At 46.6% G+C, this 23,716-nt stretch overlaps 2 protein-coding genes across 13 annotated transcripts in view; one reads left to right on the top strand and one right to left on the bottom strand.

Moving 5' to 3' along the window:
* The window catches only part of ZDHHC3 (zinc finger DHHC-type palmitoyltransferase 3), a 57,754-nt gene extending 50,198 nt beyond the window's left edge, over positions 1–7,556 (bottom strand). For 3 of the 12 annotated variants that reach the window (XM_070575630.1, XM_070575635.1, XM_070575632.1), the window contains exon 1: positions 6,590–6,962. The gene's annotated coding sequence lies outside the window, so the exon portion shown is untranslated. Of the gene's footprint in view, positions 1–1,702; positions 2,060–6,589; positions 6,988–7,257 lie in introns of those variants that run through there. The other 9 variants (XM_008531294.2, XM_008531298.2, XM_070575634.1 and 6 more) reach the window with 7 other exon arrangements.
* EXOSC7 (exosome component 7) overlaps positions 7,496–23,716 on the top strand; it is a 31,939-nt gene continuing 15,718 nt past the window's right edge. The window contains exons 1-3 of the mRNA XM_008531303.2: positions 7,496–7,638; positions 16,986–17,087; positions 17,393–17,487. Of these exons, the coding sequence (XP_008529525.2) occupies positions 7,582–7,638; positions 16,986–17,087; positions 17,393–17,487 (254 nt within the window). The 5' untranslated portion in view covers positions 7,496–7,581. The remainder of the gene's footprint in view (positions 7,639–16,985; positions 17,088–17,392; positions 17,488–23,716) is intronic.

Below are 23,716 nucleotides of genomic sequence, written 5' to 3'. Positions count from 1 at the left end.
TTTGAAAGCTGGAAGGAACCTTAAAGACCATCTTACAGATTTTAGTCATTCTCCTCTGTTTTACAAATGAGGAAATGGACGTCCATTTGAGCTTCCGTCTAACACATATGTTTTAGACAAAACATACAGTGCTGTGTACAGGAATGGAGATGCGCACCAACGGTAACTGAATGCCTATTATGATCGCGGACTTAGATAAAGCAGCTCGTTTGAATTCTCACAACAACCCAGCACAGTAGCTTTTATTATTCATTGTGTAGATGGAAAGAGACACAGAGGTTCTGGGTAATATTCCCAAGGCCACACAAAGTGAGGGAGTGGTAAAGCTAGGATTCAAAACCAGCTCTGCTTGCCACCAGAGACGCCATTTAGAACACAGCACATGGCTTCTTTTTTTTCTTTTGCAAGAGGGGGACAGGAGGAATGGCCAAGCAGGAAACACAAGTTCTGCTTCCTCCTCCCTCACACACATCTGATGGATCTGATCTAAGGAGAAGTCACATCAACTTAGCTTTAACGTCTTCATCTCTAAAGTGAGCGGGAAGGGCTAGATCTCTAAGCCCTGTGACTCTTTTTTAAAAACCCAAGAAATGGACTCTAAGCAGACTTTCCTTCCACCGGCTCCCGGGAGCCTATAACACCCATTCGGTGTTCTTTCTTCCGTGAGTCATTTTACTTCTGGTGGCTGTATGGAGCATGACATCTCAAACACTGTGGCCCTCAAAAACACAGCCTTTCTGAAAGAGACAGTAGGGCCTAGCTGACCTCTTCCAAACTCTAGTCCAGCCTGTTCCACAGATGGGTGAAGAAATGAAGTTCAAGGAGTCAGTTGATCTTCCATAAAATGTTTAGAGAGGTGGCTAACTTCCTTTCTAGGTCTAACGGATGGTAACTACTGGTTGCTTATGCTGTGATCTTCCTGCATTAACTCCTCTTTCTAGAAAGTCTGCAACCCAGCCAGAAAAATTTTTTTTTGGAGGAAGATTAGCCCTGAGGCTGCCGCCAATCCTGCTCTTTTTGCTGAGGAAGACTGGCCCTGAGCTAACATCTGTGCCCATCTTCCTCTACTTTATATGTGGGATGCCTACCATAGCATGGCTTGCCAAGTGGTGCCACGTCGGCACCCAGGATCTGAACCGGCAAACCCTGGGCCGCTGAAGCAGAACGTGTGAACTTAATTGCTGTGCCATTGGGCCGGCTCCCCCAGCAGGAAAATCTTAATAAAGGCAACAATATATTACTGACCTAGCTACCCAATTAATATTTGTCAATAAGTGTGATAGTACTCTCATAGTATGCGGAACCCTCTGTAACCAGGTGCGTGATCTCATTTGGCACTGAAATGCCTTCTGGTCTCTGTCAGGGCAGGTTCCAAGATGGGCATTCTGCCTGCTGTTGCCAGGGTGTGGAGCATGCTGAATGTGGAGTGGGGCCCTGACTCTTACTGAATGTCTACTACCTGCCAGGCACTGGGCTGTACACTGACTTTCACACCCTCTTTTTGAGATGAGGAAACTGAGGCATGGGGAGATTTGCCTAAGTTCTTATTTCTAGAAGCAGTGGAGACAGGATACACTCCCAAGTCTGCTCTCATTCCAGAGCCTATGTTAAACTACTCACTACAACCATTCATTTTGCCCAATAACTAGAAACAAAAGGGGGAGGGGTGCTGATGTTTCCACCAGTGACCCAGGTTACTTACAGTTTGGCTCTCTTGCCCACACATGGTTATGCAGAGACAGCGAGTGGGCCACATGAAGTGGCGTTCAGAGGCCACAGGCCTGAACTTAAGCATTTTATATTCTAAGGTGGGTCCCTGGCTGAACACCAGCCAACATTTAGAAGACTGATTCTGCCTTAACCCAGAAAGCAGGAGAGCTCTGAAGCTTCAGTCAGGAGAGTCACCTTAAGATTGAGTCCCTAAAATCTGCTTCTGCTGGGAAATACTTCCTGTGGCACCAAGTTCTAGCAGGCTGCTTTTTCTGAGAGAAAGCCCACCCATACTAGGCAGAGATCAACCAGCAAAGGTTGCCACCTGAGGGTGTTGAAAATGGTACCTGGCCCCACATTGTGCCATGTGCAGACATGTAGCCACTGTGACATCACCCAGGCAAGAGGCTGGCTTTTTTAGGGACTAAAAGCAAAAAGTGCTTGTAAGGATCAGAAGGAAGAGCTGGGGAAGAGAAGGAGAGAACCAGTATTGCAGCTGCACCAGGCTTCAAGGACGGAAGCCGTTCAGCTTTCAGGACTCTGCTGATCCCACTTATCCCAGGCACTATAAGTGGCAATGCAAGAGCACAGCCTTGGGAGGAACGTGGCTGGAGTGTGCTCTACAAGTCCACAGCCCCTGCCTACCAGGTGACGGGCTCCCTGGCATCTGTTGGAAGGCTTTGGGGATGGATGGGAGGCTAGTGCTTCATGGAATGAAGACTGGGCCTGGAGTTAAGAGGCCAGAACTCTACTCCCAGTCCTGCTGCTTGCTAACCTCATAATTTCCGGCAAGACAGTTACCCTCCCTGAGCCTCAGAGTCCTCATCTACCAAACAAGAGTGGAGACTGAGCTGACTGCTAACATCCCTTGCAGGGCTGAGATTCTGATTCCTCTGTTCTCAGGAACAAATTAAACATTTTCTTTGTTAACTTCTCGAATTTTATATTTTTACCAAAAGCATCCCTTAACTTCTTTTCCCCATTCTTTGTTAATACTCAAAAAGAAACCCATCACTTAGAAACTTTCCTGAGCACGTGCAGTTTCTTTAGTCAAGTATGGCATGTATTACCATTTCCTTTTGTTCATTCATTTAATTGTCTTCAGAGAGGAAAAAGCACTATCAAAATACATCAAATATTACAAAGTGGTAAAAGAAGTCTTAAAATCCAAAGTTAAACATGACCATTTTTCAATGTTTAAATATTTATATATCTAGGATCTATTCTGAGTTTTACAACCAGGTAAGATATGCATTTTAGGGTAAACAGAGGCTGAGAGAGGTGAACTGACTTGCTCGAAGTTACAAAGCAAGTTAGTGGCAAAGCCCAGATCTTTGGAATAGACACCGAATACTCTTTTCACCCTAGATCTTTATCTTCTTAACCAACCTGCCTTTCTGAAGTCTCTGCTACTCTTTCTCGGTTTAGAAATTCACACTTTGTACATAACAAAGTAAAAACTTATTGCAACAGAACTGTGGCCAGAACTGTACTGGTCCCACTAGGCTCATTTTCCTAAGGTGAAAACCTGATCCCCCCCAAAGGCATTCTATCCCCACTGACCCTGAAGAGGAGATATTCATGTCTCAGGCAGCTCAGAAAATCCACTTCTCTACATACCACAAAAGCTACAGTTTGGAGACTAGGAAAAGATGGAGTTTTCCACACATTCCCTGGATGAAAGATGGAAGTAGGTGGGATATGCAACTATAGCCTTCTCACCTTCACAGACAAGAGCCAGGAATGACCCAGTCATTTGTTTCTGGAATCTTCTTCTGAAGAGGAAGGTAAATGATTAAAAAATGCAAAATCAGGGGGAAACTAGAGGCAGCATGGCATTAGCCTCCCTGCCCCCAAACAGGTCAATATCCAGATACCACTCCTCCATTTCTGCTTCACACTCTGTTACTTTCTGTGGCTATTAAGGTGTGCACGTGTGTTTAAATATTTCCAGATTTGCTAATGAGGGTATGTGATCCCCCTTTTCTTACACATGCCCTAATGAGAGACATAGGAAGCACCCTGCCACTCTCTGAAAATGAAATACACGTGAAGACCTCACCTCTCAGTGGGAATAAGCTTACCCATGTATTCCTATCAATTTTTCTACCACTAATCCCAAACTATAATTTCTAGAGCAGCAAGACAGACTCAGATCTGCTGGTCTGACTATCACAGGTTATTCATATTGAGTATTCTTTAAGACAAGGCAGACAGGACAAATGCAAAGTTTTTAAAGGAAACAGATCTACAGGGAAAACAGGAGCTCACTTTTGCTTTTCTGGGGTGCTGGGCTAATTGTGAAAATGCAAAGGAAAAGGCCTAAAACTTGGCTACCTCTGTTTCAGACTGGGAGTAAAATGTTCCCTTGCTGGGCTTTTAAGAGCTCTCTGCAACTTCAGCACCTCGGACTCAGCACTGCCCTGATGACCTTCTGTAACCAGTTTTTATTACCTTAATTAACTAAGGCTAGGTGGGAAAGATTTACTCCATCTCCGTAATGTTATTGTTGCCTGCTAGCAGCTAGCAGCAGCTCTTTACCTCTAGCCCTTGATACCTGGCTCGCACAATTAGCACCTTATTATAGGCTGGCCTCCGAGTCTAATTACCATGCACCTCAATTGAGCACTTTATTTTATCGTCTTGTTCGTGCTCTAGTTCAAGTGCCTAGGCTCCCCAGCTATAATAAATCCTAAACTCCTTTTAGGCAGGCACGTGTTTTTAATTTCTCATCTCTTCAGACTCAGAAGAACACTAGGGACTCACAGGCATGTAAACAAATACAGTACTTCCTGACTGTCTGAAGAGCTTCTAGATGTCTATTCTAGGAGTAAGGCACATAGTTGGAATCTGGGTCTCCATGCCTATCTCAACTCTCTGTAGCAGATCCATTGGCCTTCTCTGCTGGTGAGGGCTCCCCTCAGCTACTCTGAGTTAAGCTCTACTCGGCCTGTATGTAACCTTTTCCCTTATCTAAAAGGATTGGTTCAAAGAGACATAAGAACCTTCCATTAGTACCATGTTCTACATTCTTTTACAAAAAGGATTCAAGGGATATGAGTTTATGCTTGAACAGACTCCTTGCTTTTGGAATTAAAACTAACAATAGCTTTTAGGGCAGTTACCAATTCCATAACAAACATAGGCTTCCTTCACTAAATACTCTGGTGAGAGGAATGGAGCCTGGGGAAAGGCTGCAGAAGGGAATGGTTAGGAATGCAGGTATGGGAGCCAGACTACCTGGTCTCCAATCCTGCTCTGCCACTTACTAGTTATGTGATCTGTGACCTTGGCTAAGACAATTAACCTCTGTGCACCTCAATTTCCCAATCTGTAAAGTAGGGATAATAGTACCTGCCTCATAGGGCTATTGTGGGGACTGAATCAGTTAGTCTCTGTAAAGCACTTTACAAGAGTGCTTGGCACATAATAGCTTACATAATAACAATGTAAGTTAGTGGTTAAATGAAACTATTATAATAGAGTACAGAAATTTAGAATAGACAGCCCTACAAAACAGTATGCCAACAAAAGAATCTGACCTGATGGAAAAACAAACTGGTTTAATAGAATAATGTGCCATCCTTGGCTTCTTGATTTTCTGGCTATCGTATCTCTTTGAATTGCTTCGCTAAACCAAAAAAGAACTCTGAATTTATGGGTTTAAAAAATGTCTAATGCATTATCACAACGAACATGATGAAAATGTTCTGGCAACACTGAAGTAGAATGATTAGTGAAGGTGTTATTGTTTTAGGAGAGAATTTAAAATAAACATTCTACTGTTTATGCTTCTCCTCCTACTTAGCCTAACCTGTCAGACGTCGTCCATAATATTATTTAGCAAATACTTCCCATCTTTCTCCAGTAAGGAACATTTAGCCAATTGTCAGGAGAATAGTTTAAGTATATAGTCTATATTTTTAAAGACATATTAAAAAATTTTTATGCAAAGATGATTCCACGGTATCCAAACTAAGACTTTTCTTCCCATGTCTTTTCTGATCTGTCCATCTGCTGCCATTTTTTAAAGCCTCAATCCCCTTAGCTATCCTAGCTACTAAAATTCCATGTCCAAAGGTCTCTCCTTTCTCAGCAATCTCTAGCACAAAATACCATTTCTAATATCAGCAGTCCCTTGTTATCTCATCACACAGAGGTCCTCACATAGAATCCAGGCATCCAGCCACACACCAAGGCATCTATGTGCCACAACAGGTGGGGAACCTGTGCTTTCCTTAGAGAGGAACTCTTCCGGCTTCAGCTCTCCCAGTTTCCCTGGAGGGCAAAGTCTAACCCTGCAAGATGTCTTCCCTGTAGGTGCACCTGTAGAGAACCATGTAGAGACCTAAAAAACAACTAATGCCCAGTCTACTAAGAAGTGATCATCTATTTTGGGTCTCAGCAGTTTAGTGCTTAAAAATGTGGGCAGGTACTTCCTCTCTGTACCCCCCTCTCACTGGTGCCACCATCATACTTCTTAACCACTGTGTTCTGTAGTTATGTTGGCCCAGGAGCCTTCCCCCCTGCCTGGGGAGCTTCTCTGGGCAGAAGCTGTGTCTTACTTGTCTTAGTGTTCCAAAGCTAGCACAACGCCCATCCTTGGCAGGCTCCCAATAGTTATCTGTGAAACTATTGAAGCTACTGCCTGATAAACACCAAACATTCTTTGGATGATCAAACTGTCAAGGGTTACTTTCACTTTTGAGAACACGGAGCTTCCTCAAAAATGGGACATTTGGAAAAGTCATCGGATCACATCTTTGCTTCAGTCACTTTGGGTTAACTTTCCCCATTTGGTACACATGACCCCTTTAAAATGTGTACCGTACCCTGTCTGCCCCGCCTTAATCGGCTGCTTCAGTGACCCTATATTCACCTTGCAGGTATCCTTTCTGGATATCCAAGGCCCATACTCCTACCCGGCCATCGCTGGGGCTGGCCTTTCTTCGGGCAGCTGTCCACAGCTCCCAACGATCACCTCATCAAGCCGGAACTTCCAGCCACCGCTGTGCCCCTCGCCAGCGCCGGTTACCAAGACTCTCCCTCTTACTCTCTTTGGGACAATGCTCTGGCGACCACCTGGGCCAAGGGGATCGTGCAAAGTCCTGGGTCAGCGTTCGGTCAACCCCAGAGACAGGGGGTGGGGAGAATCCCTGGGCCGGAGTGAGGACTCCTCGGGACTAGTGGGCAATCACTCCTGGCCCGGACACTTTCCACCGAGAAGAAGCTAAAGAGCGCTTCATCGCCTCTTCTCGTCAACCAACCTAGGGACCAGGAAAATGCAGGACTGGGGGCGGGGGAGAGCGAGGAGACAGTCCCCCGGGCCAATCACGACGTCCGCCTCTCCTCACTCGGGGTCGGTCTCTCTGTCGGACGGACGGACACACACACACACGCACGCACGACCAGCTACTTCAACTCCAGCTCCGAGCAAACTGCGCTGCCCGCCTCTCCCACTGCGAGTCCTCTGGCTCCGGCCCCAGCCCGCGCCTCTCACCTCACCCCAGTTTTTTCACCCAACGCCAGTTCCCCCTCCCAACTGACCGTGAAGCCGGAGGCAGTTCCCCAGTCCCAGGTCCCCGGTGGAGCTCCCGCCGCCGCCGCCGTCGCCTCCCCCGGCAGCCCCCGACCCGGGATCTGGCCTCGGGCTGCAGCGATGGCTCCCCGGCACGAGGCGCCGCGGCTTCCTGCACTCGGACAGATACGGGGCGGCGCGCAGGAGAAGCCCATCGAGCTCCCGGCGGCGGCGGCGGCGGCGGCTGCAGGAGCGGCCGCCGCGCAGCTTGATGACGCAGGGGCGCGGGGGGCGCGGTCGGCGCGGGGGTGACGCGGACGGATGACGTGTGGCGTGCCGGGCGGCTTGGCAGCATGGCGTCGGTGGCGTTAAGCGAGGCAGAGAAGGTGTACATCGTGCACGGCGTTCAGGTAGCTCCGTCAGCGGCGTCAGCGTCGGCCGCCGGGTTCCCGGGCCCTGCGGGTTGCTACCGGCCCTCGATTCTCCCGCGGGGAGGCGGCTGGGCTGCGGAGGGCTGGGTTTACCTCGTGACTAAATAGCTCGGCGGGCCGGTGTTTGCAGCCCGAAGCCGGCAACGCGGGCGTGTTTAGGACCGGGCGGTGAGCGTCCATTTAGGACTGTATGCGGGCTTGCAGCCTTAAGGGTCCACAAGGTTCCGAACCCCGGTAGGAAGCAGGGGGCAGTCCCTGAGGCTTTTTGTTTTAGCGAGGGAGCACCACCCCCAGGGCCTTCTCTTTGCCCTTGATGTGTCGCTTCACTGGACTGAGCCTCTCTTTTCTCTTCTAGGAAATGGGGATTGGAGGTGGGCATCTGGCCTGCTTTTCCTCACCTCGTGTTTGGGAGGCACAGGGAGAGAAGGCATGCGACGTGAAAGCGCTTTGAAAATATAAAAGCTCCTTACAAAGAGAGCGGGGGCGGGGGTTTAGTTTAAAAAGCGGCTCCTCGGCCAGTAGCATAATTATTGCTGTTTCCCATTTTGCCGGAGGAGAACTAAGAACCCCAGAGGCAGCTATAACTATACTAAGATCTTGCTCAGTCTTCAATCCCTGGTTTTGACCGGTCCAGAACGAGAGTCGGAGAATGTTGGGCCTGGTAATGAGCTACCAAGGAAAGCCAAGTATGTCCTTCCTGTCTGTAACCTCCCCAGATTAGAGATGTCTCCCACACGTCTGCCGAAGCCTACCCAGAATCCTTTTTTTCCCCTTGTAGACCTCATCCTGTTGTGTTTGTTTTTCACCTTTGGTCCAGTGTGGTCACTTTGAGCTTCTGGCGTCCCTTTTCCATCAGCCTTTGATTCCTTTTTTATTTCAAAGATGAATAAAATAAAGGCGATGGAATATAAGAAATATGCCAAAGGAGTGGTATAGTTAGTGGAGGTCAAAGGAGCTAAAGAATCCTGGGGGCTGTAATGCTTTGAATACTTCCCTAAGGAGGTGGAGTTGCTCCCCTAAATCCGTATCAAATGTCCCTCCTGTATCTTTTCGGGACTCATTCATTCATTCGTTCATTCATTCAGCCTAGGACTGAGCTAGACTCAAGGGATAGGAAAGAGCCTACCCTTATGTAGCTCCCATGCTAGAGGGAAGAGTCAGAAATTACAGATCTATTTGTGTGTTTATATGTAAAATTGTACTTAGTGCTGTGAAAGAAGAAAAATCAGCAACCTGATCTAGTCTGGGAGGTCAGAGGAGGCTTCAAATAGCGTTTGAGCTGAGCTCTCAGCATGACTAATTAAGCTTGAGCCTTCCAGAAGGAAGGAATGGTGAATCCACAGGCCCTTAGGTGGAGGAAGCATGGAGCCACAAGGGTGGGCTTGGGCAAATGGTGGAAGATTAGGTTGCAGAGGTGGCTAGAAGCCTGATCCTAGGGGTCTTAGAGGCTCAATCACTTCTTCATGGATCTTGAAAGGTAATAATTTCTTGACTTCTCTGTATGGTACTCTTAAGGCCCAGGCAATGTCCAGCACTTGACAAGTACTCAGTTAACGCTGAATGAGTAAGGTAGGCCTTAAAAGGGAGACGAGTTAGACAGTGTTTTCATTTTTTAAATTAAAGCTCTCACCAGTACCATGGACATATTAGGGCCACAGTTGTTGGTAAGTGCTCTGTTCTGTGTATTGCAGAGTCAAGCAGAGTAACTCCCTTTAAGTAAATCTCTTCATCAGGACTGTTAACGTGGCCACAACATTGTGGAGGAGGGAAACAAAATTCTGTATTTATGGAGGAGCAAAACAGAATTTACACCGTCTAAATAAAGATTAGAATGCAGGTGAATGAGCCTACCACAGGATCTCCACTGATTCAGTTCTAAAGTTGCCTAAACTTTTGTTTCGTTGATCTCTGAGTGCCAGCAGTGCACCTTAAGCCACGCCTAACCAGAATACTGTTATTGCCCACACAGACCTAATCATTTTTTGTTTTACTTTTCATCTTTGGTCCAGTATGGTCAGTTTCCGCTTCTGGCATCCCTTTCCTTTTAGCCTTTGATTCCTTTACTGTTTCAGGGATATTTCATCTTGTTTTGGTGGTAGTTAGAAGCAGTTGAAATTAATGTCGTGATGTGTGTTGAGGATTCAGTTGCTACTAATGGTAACCAACAGACTGGCTCAAGCAAAAAATGTATGTATTAGGAGACATACTCCACAGGGAGTAACTCTACCCCTAGGCCAAAGAGGCCAAGGGAGGAAATGGTGTTATCGATGCCAGTATTAGCTGGGACTGAGGAGGAAGAGTTGCCCAATAGAAGTTGTAGGCTTGGGTTGATGCAGGCACTGTCAGATGTGGCCACAGGTTAGAGGGAGAGGGAGAACATTGTCTGATCTCCTTCTGGTGTCTTCCATTGTCCATAAGCAACCAGAGGCCAGCAAAGGGAGTCCAGGTGATGCAGTTTTGGGGGAGTCAACCTGGTGCACAGATTAGGGCAGGGAAGGATGGAGAATGGATCTGAGGGGGTAGGGAAGGGTAAATGGGAAGGTTGATATATCAATATTTTTTTTCTTTCTTTCTTTTTTTTTGTGAGGAAGATGGGCTCTGAGCTACTATCTGTTGCCAATCTTCCTCTTTTTTTCCCCTCCCTCCAAAGCCTCAGTACATAATTGTATATCCTAGTTGTGGATCATTCTAATTCCTCTATGTGGGACGCCACCACAACATGGCTTGATGAGTGGTGCATACGTCCGCACCCAGGATCCGAACCAGCTAACCCTGGGCTGCTGAAGCAGATTGCACAGACTTAACCACTCGGCCATGGGGCTGGCCCCAATAAATCAATGTTTTAATATATGATTTAATTGGTTGCTATTAAGTCTCCTCTCAGCCTTTGAAGATAACAGTCCTGAAGGTGAGTATTTAAAATAGTCCTGAAAGTAAGTATTATTATCTCTACTTTACAGATGAAGAGCTGAGCTCAGACAGGATAAGTCACTTGCCCAAGGTCACACAGGAAGTGTGTGGTGGAGCTGGGATAGAAATCCAGGTCTGTCTGATTGCAAAGTCCATGCTCAACTCTCACGCCACTTTCCCACTGCAGTGAAAGTCATTGTCTTCCCTTCCTTACATAGGGATCCAAAGGCAAAGGCCAGAGAGAATCCCCACTTCTTCTACTTCTCTTTCTTTCTCCTTTCCTCTGAAAGCATGTGGGGGAACAGAGAGGGGGAGGGGAAGTTCTGAGCCCTGCCCCCCGCCACCATTTTTCTAGACCTTAAATAGTATATGACATATATTGTTGTATTGTTATCTTTTAAGGTAGTATTTTTCCCAGGTTGGTTATAAGTTCCTTTAGAACCCTATTTTACATTTGTTTGTACAGGTTTTGTTTTACTAACTTGTTATCTCAAACTGTTTTTTTTCTCTGTTTACAATATTCAGGAATTTGGGGACAGATTTCAGAATTTCCAGAACTTAGGATTTATCCTCTTTCCAGGTTTTCTTAACTGCCCAGATGTGTGATTTCCTTGTCCATGAGATGATATTGCTAACCTCCATCTTAGCCCAGTGATTCTGAAGCCTTGAGGTGCCTTTTGCTCGCCCACAAAGTGCGGATTCCCAGACTTTACCTGGCCCTTCTGAACCAGAACCTCTGGGGCTGGGCCTAGGCCTGGGGCCTGGGAATGGATCTTTTCATAAAGTGTTGGGAGAGTTTGATGCAGCCACTAGACATTGGCCCATGGGCAAGCCATGGGCCTGGTCCAGCCCAGGTCTACTGCAGAACTCTCTGCTCCCTCCTGCCTGAGGTCGTGTGGTCTCCCACCTCTGTGTGACTGAGGACTTGGAGTGAGGCTGAGCAGGGTTCCTTTCCCAGTTCCACCATTCGCAGTGAGAGTGATTTTACCTGAGGAGCTGAGCTAGCTCCTCCTGTGTAAAATGAGAACATGTCCATCTAGGGGCAGAATGGGGAATGAAGAGATAAGACTTGAGTATCGAGCACCTGGCATGTGGCCAACCCTGAAGAGCTATTGGTTCCCTTTCAAATTTGTTTTTTCTATCAGAAGTGTGACTTTTTCCTAAATATCCACACTATATCCCCAGTTTTCATGGTGACCCATTAGGGGTTTGGCCTGTGACTGTTGAGATGTAAGGTCTTTTGATTTGGAGGGCTAGAGATTGTTACGTTATCTCAAGAAAGAGTTTGTGGCAAGGGCTAGAAAGTCCCTAAGCAGTTCTGGGGCCCTGCTTCTCATAGTTCCACCATGGATCAAGTGGTCTGTGTGACTGTGTGCCTGACTTTATGTCTCTGGTGACACCTCCTCTCTGCTGCAGTATATCCCTTCGCAGCCACTTGCTGTCCAGTTTCCCTTCCCTTTGGTAAAATCTGTCCCCTACCTTTACTTCTGTGTGGCCTGTCCAGCTTCCCTCCATACCATGACCTGTCAGCTCCTTTAACTCCCTTCTTCTTGCAAATATTTCCCAGATCAGAGCTCAAATTCCAAGGAGAGAATCAGTTTCATGCCAAAAAGAGCTGGTGACTCTGGGTCTTCAGCTGTGAGATTGAGCAGTCAGTATTCAGCTGCTCAGTGCCACCATGCGGAACTGGAGGCAGCCCGCAGGACTCTCGATTTTGAGCCCCGTGCACTTTCCATTTACAGACCCGTGGCGTAAGAAGCCTGCGCCTAGGCACTTTCAAGGTGAGTGGAATCACATCCTTTCAAAGGAATGCGGGACCACTCTACAAGCTTGGCAAGTGAAACAAGGATCAACTTTAGTTTTGCCTGCTGTGTCTTGGGCCTGCAAAGCTGGACCAGCTGTGGTTCCTTTCCAAAGGAGGGCTGCTTTCTAGTATGGGAGGCATTCTGGTCTCACTTCTTTCCTAGCAAGCTCCGAGGTATTGGACCAGTCAAAGCAAGGAAATACGGGGGTAATGTCGCCTCACAGGACCACTTTGAGTCTAAATCCTCTCAAGTGTGGTGGATTTTTAGAGATGACTTGTCAGCTTCTAGTAAGGAGCAATGGCCTGGGTTACCTGGGTATGAGGAAAAGCAGCTCTGGGTTGAGTCGTATGTCCTTCCACTCTGTCACTAAGGAGATTGAAACCTGGCGCCTCAATGTCCTCGTCTGTAACCTCTCTCCAGGGCTGTTTTTGAGGGTTCGGTGAGCTCATGCATGCCCCCAGAAGCAGGGGAAGGGAACTGCTGTCAGGGGGACTCCTGTGTGCTACTGTGTGCTGAGGGTTCCCCTTAAGTGATTTATGGCTTTTGGATTCTCACAATTCTGTGAGATTGGGTTAGTCCTGCTTTCTAGAGGAGGAGACAGACTCAGCTCTTGATGAACTGACTTTGTCGAGGTCACAAAGCTGGTATGTGACAGCAGAGATTTACATATGGGTTGGAGGTGATGCCGTCATGCCACACCCAGCTGGCAGGGTTGTGATGCCACGGTAGCAACTTGAAAGTCACCAGGAGCCATTCCAGCGTCCGAAAGCCCTTTATTTAGAAAGGAGCCTCGTCTCCTCTGCTGGGAGGACAGGGCTCTGCTCCATGGTGTTGTCCATCACCTGTTCACGTCTATTGATTTTTTAAATGGAGCTTTCACTTCAGGGCAGCCTCTGTTTAAGTTTTCACATATAAATTAATTCCTTTGCTCCTGAGTACTACAGATGAAGAAAAATTGTGGTAGGGTGTCAGGCTCTGAGCCAGGCCAAGCAGATTTGGGTAATTTCCTTAGCATTTTATGAGGAAAATGAGATTAAAAAAAAAGTTGACCTGGGTGCAGTGATTCATGGGCTAGTTCATTTGGTTTTTTGGTTTGTTTTTCTCCTATTTTGGCTGCTTTTTTCTATGAAAAAAAATTATACTCTATGTATCCTTGGGAAGGAAAATTGGTAGCTTTTGTTTATCTCTTACTTGTCGTCTGAGCCTTTCCTACTGAGCCTTCCCCAGGGGGCAGAAGGTGATTTAAAGGCTAGAAAGGCCTGATCTGGTGAGGCCCAGTTTTCTGACACACCTGCAGTCCCATCTTGGAACAAGTGGGTTGTCACTACAAAGGATTGTGACTAGATCTTTCCAGAGCGAGTGGTATTTTAAAGCAGTAGTCGGAAGCCCTATAACCTTGTGGCCTCCCTTCTTAGAGAGTCATTATCACCATCGTCAGGACCAACTAGTGTAAGCCAGGCAGTTCGTCCTCTGAGGGAGACCTGTGCCGACTCTTGTTGTACAGTGAAGAGACCCTTTGGAATGCAGGAGGCCGTGTGGAATTGTGGTTAAGAGCTCTGGCTTGGAATTCAACTGCTGCTTACTGGCTTTGTGACCTTAGGCAAGCCATTTAGCATCTTTTGACCTGTTTCCCCATTTCTAAAATGGAATGAAAAATATCTATGTGATAGGAAGATTATAAGGATTAAATGTGTTACCTGTGTAGTGTTCTTAGCACATTATCTAGTATATAGTAAATGCACATTAAATAGTAACTACTAGTAGTTTTTGCAAATAATTGTGGATGTTTTAATTTATAGATGTGTAGAATTCGAGAAGCACCTTTGAGGTCATCTCATTCAATCTCCATCTTTTACAAATGATGTAACTAGTACGGAAGTGGAAGGGACTTGTCCTAGGTCAAGCAGCTAGTTAATGGCAGGACCAGGCCTGGAACCCATGACTGATGCTCCTAGTGATTGCTCACACTTGTACATATCTGCAACCTCTAAAAGATTCCTTGTGAATTATGTTTCTGGGCCAGGTTGTCACTTTTCCTAGCAGGGCATACCTGGGGGATGGGGTAAATGGGGGTTGGGCTAGGTGTGGGAGGTGGGTCAGAGATTGGCCCAGGAAGCCTTCATGTTGTGTGGGTGGGGTTGTGAAGAGACACAGCTACATAGTTTGGGATCCTCCAGTGAGGAGGGATCACCTGATGGAGGGCTACCCAGAGGTTCCTTCTCCTAGACTTGAAATTCTGTTGCTTTCCAAGTGCATGCCTCCCTAGACTCTAGATAAGGATTGCCCCCAGGGAAGGAATGGGCTGGGAGTGGGTGGGCTGCTAAGGGACTTCAGCTGGACTTATGATGTTTATTTTCTCTCCTTTAACAAGAGTTGAGAGAGTAAAAGAGCTGAAACAAACATGACAGATGGTAGTAGTTAGTACTATGTGGTGAGAGCATTCAGTGTTTTGCTTTTCTATATTTTAATTTCTCAAAATAAAAAAGTCAATCACATAAGCAATTAGCCAGGCAGTTTAAAGATAAGTTTGTGACAGTTGCATACTTGAGAAGTGTTTTTTTAACGTTTCGAGGAGCATTAACCCCTTTGAGAATCTGATGAAGTTAATAATTTTTTCCTGGGAAAAAAAGTGCTTTCAAAAAATGTTTACAAAGAGTGAGGAAGATTTCTATGAGCTGATGTGGAGTGATTTCCTGCGTATGTATTGTTAAGTGTTTAAAAAAACAAGTGAAGCGTAAAAGAGGATGTGTAGTATGCCACCCTTCATGTAAGAAAGAGGGGATCTAACAGTAGTCGTGTGTCTGCTGGTTTGTGCAAAGCAAATAGGGGAAAGGTGAGCCAGGAACTAAAAAGACTGGTTACCTGCCTGCAGTGGGTGGGAAAGGGGTAGTAGGAAAGGGGGCATGATGAGGGGAGAGTACCATTTCTCTATGCACACATCTTCTGATAGCTTTGACTCCTAGAACCGTGATAATTGTCCCCATAGCCAGGAAGTAAATAAGAAATGAAAAGTAGCCAGGATATGGGGGACCCAGACTGAAACATGGACAGTTGCAAAAGAAGCTAACGGGTACAAATGAGTAACAGCCACATGGAAGGATTGGGGAAGACAACTGGAAAACAGTATTTGGAGTGGGCACTGTAGGCTAAAGACGGGAAGAGCTATACACAGATAGTGTGTGCTGTTAGTAAATTTGTTTCTCACCAAGGTGTGGGTTAGCAATTGTGTAACTACTTTATGTGAATACTAAGATTTAACAAATACATAAATACATTGTAGATAATGAGAGCCAGGTTTCTCCTTATCTGAGAAAAAAGTTACAAATAAGACAAGAAGGAAGGTTAGAACCAACCATCAGTATGAACACATGGCTTTTCATTAGATTTGTGGAGAGAAACAGAAGTACATACAGGCAAGTATCTGTATATGTGTGAGTTAGTGCACATGCACGTACGTTCTAGCTCTGTCTACTGAGAAGGTCTAGAAGCAGCGACACCCCAGTAGCAATGAACTTACTTAGCACCCAGATCCTGGTTTTTGAGTTCTCCGATAAAGGGAAACAGGGCTCCTTAGAGAAAAGGCTGATCCCAGGCTGGCGCAGGGAAAATACGAGAGACTGGAACATCTTGTGTTGTCAGAAGTAAAGGAATGCTCAAAAAAGATTGGAGGCATGTTGAAAGAATGCAGGAACCAACACAAAAGAGCTCCCAGTGGACAAATCTGGAACAGTTTGAACCACAAAATAAATAATGATAGTAATGGATTAAAACCACAGCATAAAATAGATATCTCTGGGTTATACAGATACAAGTAAATAATTGAAGATGTGGGTAAATGGGGAAAATGGACAGGCAGTGTGTAGACCACCCTGAAACTATCTTCTGCAGCAGAGGGCGGCAGACTTTGCCTGTCGAGGGCTGAAAAATAAAGATTTTGAGCTTGCAGTTTGTACGTACAGATGATATCACAGCCACTCAGCTCTACCGCTGTGGTGTGAAGGCACCCACAGGATACCTAAGTGGATGGGCATGGCTGTGTTCTAATAAAACAATTTACAAAAGCAGGCAGCCCTCAGGCCTAAGTTTGTTGATGTCTTAGAGAATGCGTGTTTTAGAAGATATCAGCTAGTTACTTTTAGCTGTTTACAGAGTAGATCTTAGTGAGTTTGGGGGGTAGGAGGGTTACAACTGAGAGTCGTCTCCTGTAGCTCTGACAACACATACTTCTTGGTGCAATTTCAGAATTGCAGATTTGGAAAGAGGCAGCTTACTTTGTCTCTTGTTCAGATTTTGCTTACTTTTGTGTGCCTATTCTGTTTCATGGTATGTAGCATGGACTTTGCACTTGGACCAACCTGGAATGGGAAACTAAGTTTGCTTTCACTAGCTGTGGGACCTCAGATAATTTGCTTAACTTCTCTAAGTCTCCATTTCCTCATATGTAAAATAATAAAATTGTTATTAGCTATGAGGACAGAATTTTGGATGATTCACTACGAGAAAAGGAGATGTTATGCATATTTCTCTAGGGGAGAAAAAAGGAGTGAATCAGCTTAGGAGTCTGTCGGTGGTTTGGGATGACAGCCTTAGGACTGTGGTTGTTACACTTAGGAAGACCTCCGCGTGGATGGCCGTGGCTGTGAGGATTACCGATGTGTCGACGTGGAAACCGATGTGGTGTCCAACACCAGTGGGTCTGCCAGGGTCAAGCTGGTGAGTACTGTGGCCGCAGCCCATGCCCAAGTGGAGAATGAGTAGGCCTGAGGGAACCAGCTGCAGGCCCCTCAGAGCTTTTGGAGTGCAAATTGTTCTGGGGTATCCAAGACCCAGGCCAAACTCTGGGAGGGGGTCTATCTAGATCTGAAGGACCCCTCACCTTCTCAAAAGGCCACTTCCAAGTCCCAGCACTACTCCTAGGAGAGTCCCCCCTAGGAGGGCGTCTGTCTGGGAGAGGAGGGAGGTGGTTGGGTGTCTGGCTGCCTGCCCTAAGTAAGGACGCTTCTTGCATGTGTCTGCAGGGTCACACAGACATCTTGGTGGGAGTGAAAGCAGAAATGGGGACGCCGAAACTGGAGAAACCAAATGAAGGTTACCTGGAGTTCTTTGTTGACTGGTCAGTACTGTGCAGATGTTTTTAAAGAGTAACAATTTAAAAGACGAAGATTCAGAGAATGAACCTCTGGTTTCCCATTGAGTGCACTTTTATCTTGTATTTAATCATCATTCATCCAGCCAGCAGGTATTTACTGAGTTCCTCTTACGTGCTGGGCACTGGGCTATGTGCAAGGAGGTGTTGGCTCAAGTCTGGCCCTTGTCCAAATCACCTGGCCCTCGCTGGGCCTCATTTTCCTTGTCTGAAAAAGGAGGGCGTCTGCCAAGCAGCCCAGCACTTGGTGGTTATGAGTCAAGTGAAGTGATGGGTGTTACAGTGCTTTGAAAGATATCAAACATAGATGATAAGGATCATTTAGTCCAAAATGTCCTGTTTCTCTTCCTCCTCTAGCTTTGCAAAAAACTTTTCGTGACTCGCTTGGCAGAGCATGGACTAGGGCCAGCCAAGCCGCCTGACAGGCTCAGGGAGTGGCAGCTAGGCAGGCAGTGTGGGAAGAACAGAGACCTGCAGTCTCCCATTGCTGGCTTCCTTCTGTGCCCTGCTGTGTGACCTCAGGCTAGTTACTCAGTCTGTCTAAATTCCTTTATCTGAAAAATGGGGATAATGATATCGTTGTGATGATGAGGCAATGAAATAATGAAGATTGGGGCCGGCCTGGTGGCACAGTGGTTAAGTTCAAATGTTCCACTTTGTAGGCCCGAGGTTTGCTGGTTCGGATCCCGGGTGCGGACGTGGCACCGCTTGGCAAGCCATGCTGTGGTAGGTGTCCCACATATAAAGTGGAGGAAAATGGGCATGGATGTTAGCTCAGGGCCAGTCTTCCTCAGCAAAAAGAGGAAAATTGACAACAGGTGTTAGCTCAGGGCTAATCTTCCTCAAAAAAAAGAAAGAAAGAATGAAAATAGAGTGAGCCCCTAGCGCAATGATGGGCTGCCAGTAGACTTTCAATAAATGTTATTTTTCTCCCTCTTGTTACTTCCCCCTTCTAGGGGTTGGGGCTTTTTATTGGGTTGCTGGCCCAGTCTCATCTCCTATCTGTAACTTCACTTCTAGCCAGGTAGTGATAGCAGGCCTTCTTGAGGTGAGTAAGCATCTCTCCTGGCTCATGCTGGGTGCAGGTATATAGTATTGGTACAGTGTTGAGTCCCCAAGATCACCCACACATTCAGAGATTTGCTGGAAGGACTCACAGGACTTAGCATATAGTCGTGCTCATGGCTGAGATTTGTTACAGCAACAAAAATGCAGCAGCATGTGTATGATGATTCTGCCCAAGAACACCCGTTAGAGACTCAGCACCCAAGATTTTTATTGGGGATGGTCACAGAAGCACCCTCTGCTTAACACATACCAGAACTCCAGGCTCCTGCGGGGAAAGCAGGTGTCCTGCATAAACCTTGTGATTTGCACACACAGTCTAGGCACAGTGGACACAGTTTACTGTTGACTGGGAACACTCTGGGAGCCAAGTTTCCAGATGCCAGCTGAGGGCCAACCTTGCACGCAGGCCCTTCTAAAGATGGCAGCCTTCGGCTTGCTCTGTGAGCCCTTTTCTGCACAGATGCTAGCCCACATTTGTGTAGTGAGTTACAGTCTTCCACTGTTCCCTTCAAACACAGAAGTCGATCCTTACAACATTCCTGTGACACAGATGACATATGGAGTTCAGAGAGGGTAAATGACTTTCCTAGGATCACAAAGCTAGTAATGCCAGCTGAGGTCTGTCTGACTCTGAATCTTTGCTCTGTCTACTTCATGCAGCCTGCAGAAGTCAACTTTAGAGGGATATTGTGCTTAGAGTTCCCAGAATGTATCTGTGTTCATCTTTCTGGCCACTTTTCCTTCCACTCCAGTCCTGTCCTCTGCCCTGGCCCCCCAAGCAGAACCTGGTTCTACCCAGCTGCTCTCACCAGTTTGAGCTGTCCAGTAGGATTGGCCCATCCTTTAAGTTGCTGTGGATGATGGCAACCTCACTCAGGCCTCCAACTTGTCCTTTCCTTTGCTCTTGGAAGAAAAATCCTCCCCTGGCCTCGATCTGCCTAAGTGAACACCATAAACAGCTCGTCGCTGAGGAGCAGACACCATGTGAGGAACTGTAGTTTGCTTTCCTTTTCTTCCTCTTCATTATCTTCCACCTCATTCATCTTAGGCAGACCAAAGACAGTCAGCCCAACCACACCAGATGCTTGGTATAGGTGATGTGTTTTGTTGTGGCTCTGTCTGACCATGATGCCAGGTTCGCCTGCTGCTCTTGTCCCAGCTGAAAGGGAAGGGTGAAAAGAGCCTTGGAGCTGCCTCCTCCCAAGATCTAGCTCCTAGGAGGAGCCTCTCTCTCCTGGCTGAGAGCGGCTGCCTGCTGGTCTCCTTTCCCGTTTTGTAAGTCTCAGGAGAACACCAGTAGGCCTAGAAGCTGCGGTTCCCAGGGAGTTCTCCTGCATCTGTTTCTCAAGATGGATGATCTCAGTGTGGCACACTTTAGTGTCTTTAAATGGCACAATTAGTGTCATCAGCCCAGCAGGTAGAATCACCATGAGAGATTCACAAAACCCCTTTTTCCTACAGAGAAGGGAGAGGTTACCAAGCACCACGGGCTCCCACCTTTATCAGAACCACATTTGAGTCTTCTGGTAAATTTTAATTGCATAAACAAACCTCTTTATTCTAATCTGGTGAATAGGAATGGCTTCTGGGCACCTGTGGCCGTGCCCTGCAATAACGGTGCTGTCTCTGCTGGAGAGCTCAAGGCACTGGCCCATCTGCAGGCTGAAATAGTTGTTACCCAGTGGGAGGAAAGTAATTGGGGGGCAGGGTGTCCCTCCTGCTGGTCTGAGCCCAGCTTGACTTAACTGCTTATCAGCAACTTTCAGGTTTTAATTATTTAGATTTCCAGTGGTAGAGAGTTCTCAGAAAACTAATTACTTTTCTGCTAACTCATTCTACTTCCCTTTGCCTACTTGGAATAATACGTGGACCCTGGGGTAGACACCACCTCCAACCCCCATCATTCCTCCTGTGTCTTGGGAATGATGCCCTTTGGAAAGTGTGCCTGGCTGCACTGACCCTGATCCCCATACCAGTGGAGTAGTAAAGATTTGGGGTTCTTGAGCTCTGCTCCACAGATGCGTGGCAGCACTTTTCACTAAACTGGGAGCAAACTCAGACCTTCTAAGTCTTGTCTCATGTCTGTGGTTTGTTTGTTGTAGCCTGAGAATAGGCCATTTTAAATAAGAACTGTGAAACTTTGGGAAAAGATGGTTTCCATCTAAAGCCCAGAGAAAGGTAAGAATTTAGGGAGTTGGTATGTCACTATGAGTTACTGCCAGATCATAGTCTATTGGGTCACTTCTCAGCTCTGTGGCCACCATGTTGGTGGGTTTAGGAACTGTGGTTTAGCCTCTCAGAGAGGCTTCAGTTTTTAACTTGGAGAGCTGAGGAGAATGTTTCATTCATAGGCGTTTCAGTGCCCAACACTTGCCACTTCCCTTTGGGATCTTAACTACTTTTCAGTATGATCACTTGTATTTTTCACTAATATTGAACCAGAAGCATCGGGCACTGAATTGGTGGATGGAGCTGTTTGCTATCTCTTCCTTACCTGCTTAGTGCTGCTTGAAGGGGGCACTGTTCTCTGCTGAAGGGCTGGGGTTGCGGACAAAGCAGAGGGGCAACCTGCAAAGCCATTTGAGCCAGTTGTGCTCTGAGAGTCTCCAGAGCTGATGAGATAACTCCCAGAAACTTCACCCAAGGGCTTACAATGAAAAGCTCAGGATGTGCTACTGTTCCTGTACCCAGTCATAGGGAAACTGCTGCGGGCTCAGAAATGAGCACATGTGCACACAGAGGAGGCAGGAACTGAGACCTGCCCCAGGGCTGGATGGCTACTGGAGGGATAAGGCCCTGAGGAGCCCTGCCGCAGGTGCCACTAACTCACTTTTTCTGCCATGGTTCTGGCCTGACCTGGCTGTAGGGCTCCACTGATCTGCAAGCTAGATTGATTGCAAGGGAACCAACAATGGGCCTAGTGTCTGAAGTCCCATACCAGGTTGACATGGCCTCCATCTCAGTCTACCCCAGTTAAACCAGAGATGTGCCAAGCAGGAGGAGCAGAGTGGAGATGATGAGTCAGGAGGGGTGGAGAACTGGGAGGGGCAGCATTCCCAGGATTTTTATTAGTTTATCCAGCTCAGTAGGCAATTTCCCAGCAGCCCTGGAAGAAGGATTGGCTTATACTTTGTGAAGAATCTGAGTTGATTTTGATAATTGTAAATATAGAAAGCACTTGGTTTTATGCTAAAACCAAAGTGTGTACTCCCCTACTGAAAGAATATATTGTAATGCCTATGAGCAGGGGCTCGGGTTACCAGCCTGTGTTCTCTCTCTTTTTAAACTGTGTGTAATAGAGGAGCTTTTATTTAGGACTCTCTTGGTCTGCATTCCCTGACTCCGACATTTGTGGTCTAGTAATAAGTCACAAGACCAGAGCAGCCATTCATTACCGTGAGGCAAAGACAGGCCCAGGGACCCTAACCTGACCGATGTTAGGCTGTAAGCCAAGCCTGCCGAATTACACATTCAGGGGACTCCAGCGACGCCTAGCAGATGAGGGCTGGGCTACCTGGGTTAGAGTCTTAGCTCCCTGTTCACTAATTGTGTGACCTAAGACAAATTACGTAATCTTTCTGTGGCTCAGTTTTGTTTCTTCTAAAGTGGGGTCACTAATAGTGCCAACCTCATGGGGTTGTTAGAAGAATTAAGAGTTAATACATCTCAAGTGCTGAGAGTGGTGTCTGCACACAGTAAACATTCAAAAAGGTTGTTAAAGTTTCCCTCCTTGTAAAATGAGAGAGTTGGACCATCTGAGGTCTCACAGTATCATCCTGTAGGTCAGATCTTGCCTAGGAGATTTCTGTTTCACTAAGTTTTTTTAAGGCAGGCATTTGGTTTTTTGTCCTCTGGAGATGGCCTCTAAGGCCCTTTGTAGGTCTACATTTCTGTCCAAGTCTATCAGAAAGTGTCCTCGTGCTATGAGCGCCCCTAGTGATGAGGTGGAACCCTCCCTTCTCCACTCCAGCCCTTCTCTCCATCCTTTGGCAGAATACGGAGTCTCGGCTTTGCTCATGTTTCCCAAAGCGCTGCACCCCATCCCCAACCCTGAACAATTTCCTTCCATTTTCCTGTAGTCACTCCATAGCCTGGGCACCATCCAAGACAGGAGCTTTCCATGGTCTCAAGAGCCTCTGAACCTTGCTCTCTACCTGGCTACCAGCTCTGCTGGAAGAATGATGTGTTAAAAATAAAAAAGCTACTTTTAAAAGGGGGAAATGTCCACCTTAAATTAGCCCAGTGTCAAAGAGACAATGGGGCACGGTTTTGTACATAGATTAATGTAGCCGGTTGGACCTGGGAAGTTCTGTAAAGCATCCCTAAGGGCAGTAGAAGAGTCAGTGCATCAGTCCCTGAATAGTTAGTCACACCCAGCAGGATGTGGCCCACTGTGATCAGGGAAAAGTAAACGTTTTCATCTCTCACTGGAATTGTCTACACAGAGATCGATATAGATGTGTTGTTTTTTTGTTTTCTTCTTTTTTTTGGTGAGGAAGATTGGCCTTGAGCTAACCTCTATTGCCAATCTTCCTCTTTTTGCTTGAGGAAGATTGTCACTGAGCTAACATCCGTGTCAATCTTCCTCTATTTTATATGTGGAGTGCCACCACAGCATGGCTTGGTGAGCGGTGTGTAGGTCCACACTTGGGATCCAAACCTGTGAACCTCTGGCTGCTGAAGTAGAACACATGAACTTAACCACTATGCCACCCAGCCAACCCCTATAGATGTGTTTTTAAACACTTAAAAGATGGAGCTTAATATTGATTGCTTAGTGTTTGAATTAGAAACGGGTTGTGTTTTGCTGACTGTGCAAAATCATAAACTTGGTCCCTGGTAACATGATTATTTCATCATAAATGAGCTGCTTTTCATGGCCCGGTGCCCGAGTCCAGCAGAGGGAGTGAGGGAACAGTGTGGTTGCTATGGCAGTACTGACATTTCTCTTGGGGATTTTGAATTGTGGTTCCGTTGGCTCATAGTGGTGAGGGAAGACTGTATGATTAGAGAAGCAAAGTTATTGCACAATGATACACTCTTATTTTTGGATTCGTTCTTCCACCTATATTAGAATGGACTAGACAAAAGAGACATTTAAATATATTAGATGAGCTTTCTTTCAGTG

Source organism: Equus przewalskii, chromosome 15 (genome assembly GCF_037783145.1).
Source record: "Equus przewalskii isolate Varuska chromosome 15, EquPr2, whole genome shotgun sequence".
In the NCBI taxonomy this organism is placed as follows: domain Eukaryota; kingdom Metazoa; phylum Chordata; class Mammalia; order Perissodactyla; family Equidae; genus Equus; species Equus przewalskii.
This window is presented reverse-complemented; position numbering and strand designations above follow the sequence as displayed.